Below are 13,953 nucleotides of genomic sequence, written 5' to 3' on the forward strand. Positions count from 1 at the left end.
CAGATTTTTATACTTATTTGAAACACCTTTAACGACTCTGCTTCATTCCTTGTCCTCACCAAAGTTCAGTGAGTGGAGTGAGTTCGTGTCAGGCTGCCTCTATGGCAACTGCGTATTCTCTGGTGCTTTAATTTTAAATATGAATTGTGAAGCAAGAAATGCATCAATATTTCAGACTCTAAGAGGCCATGGCAGTGACTCCAGTGGGCAGCATCCCTTCCACAGCTCTCTGCTCTCTGTGGGCTTTGGAAAGCAATGTTGGAGTTTCAGGTGGATGACTTATTTCCTTTTCTTCTTTACCTACAATGCAAAAAATCATCAGCAACAGCAGACAAATGTCACCTGGTGTGGGGCATGTTTGTGTTTTCATTTCACTCATGCTCCCCTCACACTCCTCAGAGCCCATCCAGGAAAGCTCTGGGAGCTGCTCACGGCCATCCCACACTCTGTGCCAAGAGTAATGAGGCTTAACAGGAACTTTAAACTGCAGTTGAGTGGAGTCCTGCAAATCAATAACACCAAATGATTTTAATCCCCATTTTCCCTCTCTGGAAAAAAAAAAATTACCATAAGTGTGCAGTGAATGTATTTATGATAGGATTCATTCTTTTATGGAAAATGGGAAATAGTTCAAGCAGGGCATGGCTGAATTTCCTAGGTAGAGTAAATAAAATGAAAACTGGATTCTGCTTCACAACAAACACATGCTAAGTAATTCTTAGACTTTGCTCTGAAATGCTCAAGTCATGAAACTTTCAGTTGTTTTCTAGAGATGCCAAGATAAATTCTTGCAGTTTGTGGCTCAACATTTGGAGAATATTGTGGAATATTATACATTTTTATAAAAGTTGTTGGCTAAAGCTGCTATAAAATTGATTCTCTTTAAATGATTGAATGTCAGGTTTGTTTTCAAGCCTCAGATTGCTCAACTTCAGTCCTTACTGCTCCTGTTTATTTTCAAAGCTGAAGTCATTTATTGAAATGTGAATCATGCCAGAGTTTAGCTCTTTGGGGATTGCCTCATGTTCCAGTAGGAAGACTGAATTCAGAGTAATAGAATCTCACTAATTAGCAGTTAATGAGTATTTTGGTTATGCAGTGGACTTGGAGTAAAGAGTGGAAGGGTCTGTCTTGGGCTCTCTGTGGTTTCCCAGCTCCATTTCTTCTCTCAAAGAAGTGTCAGCTGCTGATATTTGTTAGGGCAGCTTTTGGGGGAGGTTTAATGTCTGCATGGCCAAGTTACCATTTAAATTTGAAGAAACTGAGTATTTAAACCTATTTCCCAGTGTCCAAGAGGAGCTTTACTATAAGGCAGCCAAGATAATTGTATTTAAATTAAATGTGTGATGCAATGTCCAACAGTGCATTTACCTCGCCTGTTACTGCATCAGAAATAAAACCCAGGAGTTCACCCTGCTCCCAACAGAATTCAACCACAACAATGCTGTTAAATCCATGGGGAGCAGAACTGGAGTTTGCAGTCTTGTTTGCATGGTGAATGTTTAGTTTTTCAGAGAGGCATTGAAGCTGTCTGTTGATGTGAGCTGGGCGCATTCCTCCTGAGGTACATCCCTGACTGAGACCTCCCTCCCTGCTCTGGCACAAATCTCCTGGGTTTTCCCATAAAACATGTCCAGAACCTCCAAAGCTTTCAAGGGGTGCTACTCACAGTCCTCTTATGGGATTCCAAAACAAATTTGGAAAGATAAACAAGTGCTATTTCTGTAAATTAGGTTTATGTTTAACTTCCGCTTTTAGTATTGGCAAAAATATTTGGTAACACTAAGATGAGTGTGCAACTCCCAATGGGAGAACAGAACAAAGGACTTCAAATTTCATCTTTCCTGTGTATTTATTGCAAGAAAACAGTAAAAAAAGAAAAACAAAAAAAACCCCAAACAAACAAACAAACAAAAAATCCCCAAATGCTTTCTTCCTTGTTTTCTTCTTCCCAGTTGCATGTTTATACAGAATTAATGGTTGGGCAATATTTTAGTGTGTGATTTCAGTATCAGCACTTCTACCATCCATTATCCATATCCTTAAGAAATATCCTTATTCCTTATGAAATGCTGCCCAAGGCAAATGTTTCCATTTGATTATTAAGAAATTTTGTTCAGCCACTATTGAAGCCAGTGGTGAAATTCTTCTGGACCACAGTGGAAATAAATTATTAATCCATGTATTGGTATTGATTTCATCGATGAGGTAGATTTCATGTCATGTAATAGCATTTTGTTTGGTGTTGGCAATGGGCAAAGCTGCTCTTCTTTAACACTTGAGGTGATGTTCTGTGGTGTTCAGGTTTTGAATTGTGCAACAAATTTATCCTTGTGCAAGGAAAAAGCGGGGAACATGCTCTAAGCTTTGGCTTGAGCAAAGAAAATGCAGAGAAGCTGATCTCATAGTCCGTCAACAACATTTGAGTGTCAGAATAATTCCTTTTTATCAACAGATTTCTCTTTTTTGTTGAAATCCTCTTTTAGTCCAAAGCAGATACATTCAGCCTGAGGGAGACAAGGGATGCATTCCTAGAGGAATGTCTGTTTGTAAGGCCTGGATCAGTGAATTCAGTTGTGTTTTATCACAGCAATTCTGCTGCATAATAATTGCTCATAAACTCCCCTCCACATTAATTATTTCATATCAAGTTAGTCTGGAGAAAGAGAAACTGATTAGGAAACCAAGCAGACACTCAAATATCTGACACAGCAGTCTCCAGCACTCTGATATTTCAAAATACAATGTAAAGTTTCAAAGCACAGTGTTCCAAACAAAGCAGTTTTTCTAAGTGATGAGGTGGGTAAAGATGAACATGAGTGGTTGTTAGGAAGTTGTTCACATGGATATGAATTTCCACTGGCAGTGTTGACTTTGAGAGCAGCCTGTACCTGTTTAATAGGACTCCTTTTATATTATTTAACAACTGTGAAACATGTACTTCTGAATGTTTCATCATTTCAGTGCATTTTCACCTCAGTGCTGGAAATCACATTGTGCTTTTTATTACAAAATACTGTGGGATAGGATGAAGAGTACAAGGATGGCAAAGAAGGGGAATTGTGTATGTGCAGCAGGTAGATTTAATTAATATATTTGTGTGTTTTCAGGACATTGAAAGCAATACAAGAACTTTTCTATAGACACTGATTACAGATACATAATTTTCTCTATTCTTTTTCCTTGCAGGGCCAAGGCTTTTCGTGGCAAAAAGATCCATGGAGAGTATGACATAAAGGTGGAACAGGTAACTGTCTTCACCTGAATGTTATTTTTACATCTGTGCATTTATAGAAACACATATATTTAATACATGCACGCAGTACCTCCCTGGAGGGATTTAAAAGCTGTGTGGATGTGGCAGCTGGGGACATGGTTTGGTGGTGGCCTTGGATCATTGATAATGGAGATTTTTCTGAGAGGGCTTTTCCAACCTAAATGATTCCACGATTCTCTGTGCACACATGTACAGATAAACTCACAATCTTTGTACCCCAAACCCCTCATAATTAAGGAAATGGGATGGTTTGGGCAGAGTTAATTTCCCCCGCTGTAGCTGTTGTGGGGTTTGGTTTCCTCTCTTTGCACTCACAGCTTTGGCTTTATCTCATCAATTCTGTTTATCCCAACCCAGAGTTTTCCCACTTTTACCTCTCTGTTCTCTCCCTGTCTCTCTGGGCGGGAATAAATGTGGGGCTGAGCTGCCAGCTGGGGTTAAACCACAACAGCCCTCTTTTGGCACCCAAAGTGGGCTCTTCTTAGGGGATTTTGACCATAATTTTCACAGCATGGAAAACATCTTGAATTCAGAAGCTGTTGCTTAGAGACAGTGAAGTTCCCAGACACTCCATGAATTACGTGTGGCAGTTCTGTATCACTAATTCCCCACTCAGGAATATAAATGTGCTCTGGGTGCAGTGGTAGCATGTGGGGGTTTAAAAACAATCCATAATAAATAGGAATAAACATGGAGATATAATTTAGGGCACATTAGAATAATGGATATTTTATTTAGCTGAAACTAGGGATTTAAAGAAGTCTTTTCACTGCTTTTGAATCTTGAGCTCCTCAAATAGATGCTGCTGTACAAAGCATCAGTCCTTGAGTTGTTTTGTCATTGGATTTTCAAGGAGGGAGGGAAAATTATCATTAACTGTGTGGATGCAGCTGATCTAAATTCACTGTAATGGTCCAGCATCCACTCTTTACACCACTGAATGTGTGATGCCCTTGGCTTGGGACCGTGCAGAGCTTTGCCAGGGATCTTCAGGAGCATTGGGGGAGAGGCAGGAAAACCAAGACAACTGATCCGTCCACTCCCACCTAGGTCAGGGCAGGCAGCTGACACCCCATCTCTTGGAGGAGCAAAAACCCAGGGTGAACCTGGAATTCCCTTCCTGTGCTGCACTGTGGGACCAGAACTTTGATCAGAGAGAGACTGGAAGTTCCTGAGCCACACAAATCCCTTTGGTACACATCAGTGTGCAAATAATAACTACTGCAGTGTCCTGCTGCTAATACCATTTATTGCAATAGTCATTGTTTCATTTTGACACTGCCTTTCTCAACACACAATGTCTTTTATCACCCACTAAGCTTTTAAAATGATTTATTAATTGGAAATACCTGTTCTCAGTCTCAGAGTCAATTGATTGGGTCTGACATTTTCAGTGCCTATACAAAATTTCATTCTCTCCCCATTTGCACTGTTTTTGCAATAAGTGCTGTCCCAGTGATGCCAGGAGGTGTGAGGATGTCTGGGTTTAATGAAGAGAGCTCTGTGCTGCAAACCAAGTCCTCACTCCAGTGCCTGAGCTGCAGCAGTGGGAGGAAATCAGGAAATTTTCAGCACCAGGGTGTGAAACCCTCCCAGATCTGCCTGAGGAAGACTTGCAGTGATTCCATTTTCCAGGAGCAGACTAATGAGGATTGTGACACTCTCCATTCTGTGCTGCTGTCCGGGACAGCAAAGACACTTTTATTTATCCACCAGAAGACAGTTGGCTGCATTTCAATTCTTCTGCTGGGTAATGTTATTGTAAAGTGCCTTGAGAGTCTAAGCTGGTGAAAGGCTGGGATAAATGAAAAACATCCTGTCCTTTCCTTTCAAATAACTGCAGATTCAGAGTATGGCAGTGGCTCCGTTCAAACCCCACATTTCCAGTGTGAGAAGACTTCTGAGAAAGGGCTTTAATTGAGAATTTTGTGAGACAATTGCTCATTAGCACCAGATCTTTTAAAAAGCAGAGTAAATGCACATAAAGAAAACTGAAAGGAGTGAGCAGCATGAGGAGGCACTAACTTCTATATGAAAATGTTATTTTAATTCTGCTTTTGTACTGCTTTCTTCAAAACTTTATGTCAATGTTGAGCCTGTCTCTTTAATCCCTTTGATAACATTGTGCAAAGCAAAAACATAATCCTTACATTTCTTTGCTGACAAGGAGGAGCAAACCCACTTGCTACTGCCTCACAATCCATTTTCACAACATTTTTTTACCTTTTGCTCTCTTTGGATTAAAACCTTTTGAAATGTGATGTGTCATACTTGACAAATCCTGCTGGATCCATGCCCTCTTGGTGCTCATTTTATTTCAAATGTACACGGGCAGCATTTCTGGCCCTGATGCTGAAAAAAAGGGAGCTAGGAAAATAAAGGTAAAATAAACCAGACTGACTAATGGGAGTCTTTTTTTTCGTAGGCAGAATTTTCAGAAATCAACTTGATAGCCCATGCTGATGGCAATTATGCAGTTGACATCCAAGTAATTCGAAATGGCACGAAAGTTGTCAGGTAAGAAAAGCAAAATAGAATAACAGCAAAAAGCAATAAATGCCATCATGTGTGGATGGAAAGGTGCTGAGTGGTTTGGTTGTGTTTGTGGATTTTGAGTGATGCCCCTCAGGGAAAGTAGAAAATAAAATATCTGATTTGTGACAACCTTTTTGTGACAGCAGGACACATCTTGACATTTTAATCATGGGGAAAATGGATTTATTAAGGGAGTGAAGTCCAGAATAAAGGATACATGGTTGTGAGTTGAGATTATTAATTTGGATTTTATGTTTGCTACAGAAGGACCCAGATTTGGTGATTTTTGTACCTGCCAGACTTTCCCAGAATAGCAGAATTTATTTCCAACATGGAATATTTTCTTTTGAAACAGATCAAGTCATAACACCCCCATCAGGGCAGCTCCTGGAATATTTCAGCCTGTTTGAAACATCTCAGTTTAAACACCTCAGATTTCCCAATAGCTGTTTCCTCTAAAAAGGATGATGCCAATGAAGGAAGGGTAAATTTAACTTTCAGTTTTTTCAGTGAGAACATCAACAGCTTCATAAACGTGAGGGGAGAAAACAGGACAAAAAAAAACTTAAGGAAGTATTAGAAAAGTTGTATCAGCAAAATTATTATACTGGCAAAATTATTAGTAAAATTATATCCAATATTTTATTTAAATTGTGAGAATTGCTCCTATTTTGGCTGGTGCAGATATGTGTGAGTGAAGTGTAGCAGTTGTTTGGCTGAAAAATTAAATTTAAAGCATGTCCTGGATCTTCATGGTTTGCAGAACATGTCTCCAAATAAAAGATTTGAAAATGTCTACTCATTCCTGTAAAAAAATCCCAACCAAACAAAACAAAAAAAACCACCAACAAAAAAACTCCAGAAAAAACATTCAAAATAAGTTTATGCTTCAAAATTCCTACTCTTTAATCTCTGGCATGCTTTAAAAATATTGCAGTTTAATACAAAAACAATGATCTCATGCCAAATCCACAGGATTATTTCCTTAGAAGAGAGAGAGAGATTTGATTTTTCTTAGGGTTGATGGAATTTTTTACCCAATGATGGAAGTTTTGGAGCCAAGAAATCTTGATCACTGCTCCCCAGTGGCTTTTCTGTAGTATTCCAAAAAGGATTTGAAAAAGTATTGGGGCCAAGTTACCATCAAAACATGTCAGGAGAAAATGAGGGCTGGGAACCTCCAGAAAATAACATCTCCAAAGATTTGCAGGTCATGAGAAAACTTGGTAAAAGTGCTGCTTTTGTTAGGAAACAAAGGAGCTCTGTGCCAGAGATAACTCTGAGATGAGATTACAAGGGATTTTATGATATTATAGTTTGATGGGTAATTTATTTACCCAAATAGAACCACCTGAAGCTGATAATTTTCCCTCAAATCTGGTGTGAGATACCTGGGGGTGTGGTGGGAGAGGGAGGTGCAGATATCATGGGAGAGCAATTCTCTGTTTCTATGATAATTGGGGATATTTGATATCAATCTGAGGCCCAATCTGACCTTGTATCACAGGTTTATGAGTATTTATTAGGTAGCAAAATTACAGAAATTTCAATGACAAGATTCTGCTGGCTGAGTTTAGGAAGAAAACAAAATGATTATATTTTTATATATATTATATAGAGAGATATTTATTTCTGTTTAACAGGCACCAACTTGTTTGGTTTTTGTGAATGAAAATCATACCATGAAAAATTATATTTTCTGTAACGTAATGCTGAGATTTGTGGATCTTGATGCTTGAGCCACCATTAAAATTTTTCTCCTGAACTCCTGTATACAGTCACTCCATCCAGCATTAATTATAGAACTAGAACAATTATGGGAATGTATCATATTCCTTTGAGGAGCTTCTGCAAACCATATTTCTTTATTTTTAATTTTTAAAAAGTACATTCCCTCCATTCCCCAATTGTTTCATTAAATTGGTCTTTGAGAGGACACTTTCTATTCCTTTATTTGCAACCACAGCACTGTCTGGGATGTGTTATCCCTTATTTTAATAGATAAAAGTTGCCTCTTTCTTTCACTGAGGGATCTGCAATTTTGATGAAGGCATCATTAATCCTCTAAGTATTATATTCATGCTGGGCCAGTAAATTGGATTTCCATGCTCCAAACTCTTGGCATCCCCATGAAACCTAGATCACACCATCTCAGCTGTGCTGCAGTTTTTAGGAATCCTGTTTAAAGACGAGGATTTCTTTACAGGTTTTGCTCATTGAGCTCCAGTGCCATTTCAACAACTCTTGACAGCAAATCTTTAATGCTGTTTTTGCCAAATCTTGCAGGTTTGGGTTGTTTGGTTTTTGTTATGTTTACAGTGGCAGTGGTAAAACACTGGCACAGCCCAGCACAGAGAAGCTGTGGATGCCCCATCTCTGTCTGTGTCCAAGGCCAGGTTGGACAGGGTTTGGAGCAACCTGGGATAGTGGAAGGTGTCCTGGCATCCACTAGAAAAAAAAAAAAAAAGAGAAAGCTCCCTCCCAACCCAACCAGTTCTATGATCCTGTGATTTGGAATTCAAGAATCCAGCTAATCTACTCGGACTGGGATCTCAAAACAGCTAAAGTAATTTTAACAAGAATTGTAATTGTTTTGGTTTTGTTCTACCAGACTGAGACTACTGAATCATTTTGTAATCTTCAGTGTCTCACTCCAGTGAACAGCTTGTATTTGTTTGAGGCATGTAAATAATTTCACCAATTTACTATGCTAATTTAATTTACCCTGCAGTTATACCTCTTTCAGAAGGTTGGAATCTTCAAGCTACTCAGAGTTTTTTCCCCCATATAAAATTGGAATGCAGAAAAGACTCTTTCAACATTCAAATTTAGGAGTGAATTGCCCCCACTCTGGAGTCTCTGAGCTGTTCGTTTGTGTTTTTTATTTTTCATAACCTCCTCCAGCAACAAAATGTCAGGGTTGGAGTAAGGTGAAGATGGTGTCAGATGGTTGGCAAAGCTGCAGGGTGATAGGCAGGAAACCACGGGGAGCAGCAGGGGAAGTGCTGATCAGATTCTGGACACAAAAAGGGGAAATGCAGTTGTAATCTAAAAATTCATTTTGACAAGCCTCTTGATCAAAAGTTCACTTGTGATTCTCTCCATTATTCTCTCTGATTCCCTTTTGCCAGCAATGTGGTTGCTTCATCCCTTGCTGTCCTTAAAACAGCCTGACAATAATTGTGAAAAAAAATTGTGACAATAATTCTGAAGAAACAACTGTTCCCCAAAAGCCCAAGTTTGTGGCAGAGCCCTTTGCCTGCTTTAGTTTTGCTCAGAAACTGGAGAACACGAAGGACATACCTGGAGGTTATAGATGTGATTTATCTGTCAGCAGGAAAACAACCTGAAATCCATGATAATTTCTCTCTCCTCTTAATGGAACCTCATTATTGAGGGGATGTTGAACAGATTAAGGATGATGCAGATTTTCATGAAGCCACCATGGCTCTTTCCATCTTTTATCATTTCTCTTTGGTTTGAGTGCTTTTCATGAAGCCACCATGGCTCTTTTCACCTTTTATCATTTCCCTTTGGTTTGAGTGCTTTTCATGAAGCCACCATGGTTCTTTCCACCTTTTATAATTTCTCTTTGGTTTCAGTGCTTTTCATGAAGCCACCATGGTTCTTTCCACCTTTTATCATTTCCCTTTGCTTTGTGTGTTCTTCCAGCCCTTCCCTACTGACCCAGCAGCCATTTCTCCCCCTCTGCACATGTTGCTGTGTAGGAAAAGCAGTTTGCTGGTGGGTGACGAGCCCTGTGAATGTTCCTTGGCAGGACATTCCGGCCTGACTTCGTGCTGGTGCGGCAGCACTCCTACAGCATGGCGGAGAACGAGGATTTCCGCAACCTGATCATCGGGATGCAGTACGCCGGCGTCCCCAGCGTCAACTCCCTCGAGTCCATCTACAACTTCTGTGACAAGCCCTGGGTGGTGAGTGCTGCTGCCTGGGAGAGCTCCCTAGAGCAGAATAAGGGAATAACGTGGGGATTGACTGAAGGCCTTCAACAGGCACAGCTTGGGCGGTCAGAGCCTCCCAGAGGCTGCACCCAAGGTGGACAATGGTCACGAGCTTTACACACAATTACAGTTTGGTCCATTCACATATCAGGGGTTAATCCTCCAGTTACAGCTGCAGGGAATGAAGTCATTGAAGTAATTTACTCCCAGTTTGCTGCCCCCAAATTCACTTTTGTTTGTACTTTTTGGGGCCTGAGGTAGTGAGATGTTCATGATTCCCAGGCCTTGTTTTGTCTGACCGAAATGTGGACACTCTCTATGGAGTTTCAGAGTTACACACTGATGCAGCACAGGATTTGAAAAATATAAAAGCTAAATCCTAAGGCATTACTGCACCTGGAAGTTTCCTGGGCTTGGCAATTCAGCTGCTGCAAAGACTTTCTTTAATTGTGTGCTTCATTCCCCTTCATGAACATTGATTATCAAACCTCCCTTGCTGAGCAGTGAAATAGTGGAAGGATTAAAAACCAAACTAAGATATTTAAATAATTTTTTTTTTCAAAGAGGCAGTGTGGAGAGAGAGAGGAAAAATCTTTGTAGTACAAATAGAGAAATAAGTGAGGCATCCAACGGCAAGCCTCCCCACTGCTAACATGCTTCCTCAAGTGAGGAAAAAGTGTTTATTCACAATTTGTCTGGGAAAAGCAAGCTGAGAATATTTCTCATATTTGTGGTTTTGAACATAATTTGAACAGGCTCTAGACAGTGTTTTCCTCATTCCTGTGAAATTTTTGGGGCTATGCTCTAGCAAGGGAATCTGAAGCCCTTTTCATACTCCTGTGCCTCTGCGGTAGGGGCTGCTCCTTTCAGTTACCCCTGCAGCGCTGAGGGACCCTGGAGAGCCACTGGCCTTTGCCAACTTTAGTGGAGAAGCCAATGCTGTTTTTCCTGATGAGTTTTGTAGAAATGGAGGCAGAATTTGGTGATCCTTTTGGTTCATAAAGGAGCAAGTTAAAATGTGGTGCTGTAAAAGGTGCCATCCATGGTGCAGTCACTACTCTTGTAATTCCATTGTCCAAGAGCTAACACAACTTTAAAAAATCCCACTTATAAATAGCCAAAACATAATTTTTTCCTCTGGTATCTGGGTAAGAAAAAAGCAGTTGTCAATATTTTTCACACTGTGGGGAAGTTTTACTACAATACTTTTTTATTGCCTTGATGATGTTAATTTTTTAATACTTACTATGAAAATCCCTCCAAACAATTGTCAGCAGTTTTTAAGATATACCTCTTGCAGCTCATTTTATTATCCTTTTATGCTGCAGTAAACTGCTGCAGGGAGGGAATAAATAATTGATAGGGCATTTACAACTTCTCAGTACACACTGTTCATTGCTGAATTCACTATTTCAGTGCATCACATTTTCCAGCTGTGTGGCATTTCCCAGTGCTTGGATTCACTGGGTCTAATAAAGCTGGGTGGGAAGGTAAAGCCAGTAGCATTTATATGCAATTAAAAGGAATAATTCTCCTTCCAGTCTGCCATATATATCTGTGTCTCTATCACTTTATCACTGTCCTTTGGGTGGGTCCTAGTGAGGAGTGTGGGCTGTTGGTGTGAGTATTTTCTGTACAAACACCAGGGGCTCTGTTTGGCTTTTTAACTTGAATATCCTGCCTTGTGTTGTTGGTGGTGCTGGGAGATGTAGAGACCACTGTGAATATCCCAGAGCAGCATGAAATCCTCATCAGATTTACGAAGGGAAAACAGTGGAAGAACTCATGGCTCGTGGGCGGATTTTGGGGATGTCTTGTGCAAGACCAGGAGTTGGATTTCAATGCCCGTTGTGTGTTCCTTCCAAATCAGAATGTTCTTTGCTTCTATAAAGCCATTCCAGAACAGATCCCTGAGGGGTAAAATCCCATTAACTCAGCCAGCTTTATGGATGCTCAGATATTGCTGCAGAATCCAGGCTGTTGGTTTGGCTAATGTCATCCTCTGCCCCGTTTGGTTTCACCAGTCTCGTGTGTGCTCCCTGCTGGGGTGAAATCCCTGCTGGAAATTGTTGTGGATGCCTGGGAATGCACTCCTCAGTCTGCTGCTGCCTGCTAAAATTCAGGGTAAAACCCACTGTGCTCCTACATGGCCATGGCCATGGATTTGCCATGGGTTTACCCCCTCTTCAGAGCACAGCAGGGATTTCTTCCTGCACAATCCCTTTGGCAATACCAGTGCCCTGATACTTGTGGTAAAGTTCTCTCTACAAACCTTTCAAGTACAAAAAGCCCCATGTAAAATGAAGGCTACATAAAGCCATAAGTAACAATCTTTATTAATTCATGAGAAATAGATTGACTTTCCTGCAGGCAAAATGTGGAGTGGCAGAAGGGAATTACAACTTTGATAACAGCAGAGGGAAATAAAGGGGGTGTGCACTAGAATGGGCCTTAAAAGGATGGGAAATTATTGAGTTAGCCATGGGCAATGAACCTTCTTTATATCAGAGCAAAATTAGGAATAGCACAGAAGTGCTAGGAGGGGAAGTCAGGAAAGTGAGAGTGATTATAAAAGGGCTCTCAAATAAAATGAGATTTAGCACAAGATCTTTGGGTTTAAAATTAATGCTGTTCACCATGTCAGGTGTTTGATGATTTTGGAACATGCAGCTCCAGATGTACATCTTTTCAGCTCTGAGGGCAGATTCACACTCTGTGCCACAAACTGCAGCACCTGCCCTTAATTTTCCAGGAAAGGAAAATTACTTTTTGTACTTTTGCTTTCTGTGCATTTGCCAGCAGACAGTGAACAAATTTGTGTTTGGTCTGAGGTGTATTATTGAAAGGTGGGATGTGGTGGGACTATTTAAAAACAGGTCTTAAAGCTTGTATTCCCTGGGGTCAGGGCATGCACAGCTCCTCCAAATGCTCAGCAGAAGTTCAGAGCACTGTCCAGCCCTGTGAGAACCCGGGCTGTGAGCAATCAGGTGGAAGAAGGCGTTGGAATGAGTGTGTGTGTGGTGAGATGTTTGTGTTCTGAAACATGTTCATGGTGTGGGGCTGTTACAGGGCTCAGGTTATTTCACTTCTGTGATAAGACTTAGCACTTAGCTCATGGAAAATTCATGGCCCTGGCTCGAGACAGATTTCACTTAAATGCTGGTAAGGATGTAGGAAAGCTGGGGGAAAGCATGGGTTTTATCAATAAAGACTAAGTTCCTTATTGCTGAGCTCACACAGAGCTGTGGAGGAACCATTTCAAGGTTCGTGCCCTCATTGAAGAATTATTATTTAAACTTTAGAGTGTTTCAGTGCAGGGGCATGTTGCAGAGGAATTGCCTTGAGCATGAAATAACCCCATCAAACAAGACTGGAATTTAACCTGGTTCAGTTTACAGCTACACTGAGTTAAGGTGAGACAAAAACATCCACTGTCCTTGTACGGTTCCCAATTCACCTCACAGTTCTACTCATGTTTAATGGTGTGCAGGTCTTGCTGTTAAGCATTTATGAAAAGAAAAAGTAAAGAGAAAAAAAGAGCATAATTAATTATCCAAAGTCAATATTTGATATAATTTAAATGATCTGTTTTCCTTTAGAAAATGTCATTCAGGAAACAAGGGAGGCTTTCCTTAACCAAGGTGTAGGAGCTGGTATGCAAACCTTCCCATAGCACATGGTGTCATTGTCCCTGGAGGGATTCAGGATGTAAGTTCCACGTAGATGTGGGACTGAAGGCCAAGGGTGAGTGGTGCACTTACAAGTTCATGGTTAGTGCCTGATCCTGGTGATCCTAGAGGCTGTTCCAACTTAAATGGTTCTGTGGTTCTATGGAGGCGTGTGAAGTAATTGTGGAGGCCAGAAGGAACTGGAAAATGTGGTGCTGATATCAGAGCTTGCAACATTAGGTAAAATCTCATTATTTGGACTGGGGAAATAATGTGTTAAAAACCCAACAAAATAACACGTATCAAAAAACCACAAAACATTATTTTCCAGTGTCCTGTGTTGAATTAAAAAAAAAAAAAAAAATTCTTCCTGCATGCATCCATTTGCAGGATTCTTGTAATGATTAACGTGAACTTGCATGCTGAAGGGTTTCCTTCCATTGAACCCTGCTGGATTTTAGCTTCAGCTGCAAATATTGGTGATAGGGGTGTCACACCCCAGTTTATTCCC

At 40.5% G+C, this 13,953-nt stretch overlaps 1 protein-coding gene across 1 annotated transcript in view; it reads left to right on the forward strand.

The window, feature by feature from the left end:
- SYN2 (synapsin II) overlaps positions 1–13,953 on the forward strand; it is a 153,331-nt gene that overhangs the window by 51,559 nt on the left and 87,819 nt on the right. Inside the window, exons 2-4 of the mRNA XM_033071277.1 lie at positions 3,190–3,247; positions 5,703–5,794; positions 9,591–9,747. Coding sequence (XP_032927168.1) covers positions 3,190–3,247; positions 5,703–5,794; positions 9,591–9,747 — 307 coding nt within the window. The remainder of the gene's footprint in view (positions 1–3,189; positions 3,248–5,702; positions 5,795–9,590; positions 9,748–13,953) is intronic.

Source organism: Catharus ustulatus, chromosome 13 (assembly GCF_009819885.2).
Source record: "Catharus ustulatus isolate bCatUst1 chromosome 13, bCatUst1.pri.v2, whole genome shotgun sequence".
NCBI classification, from domain to species: Eukaryota; Metazoa; Chordata; class Aves; order Passeriformes; family Turdidae; genus Catharus; species Catharus ustulatus.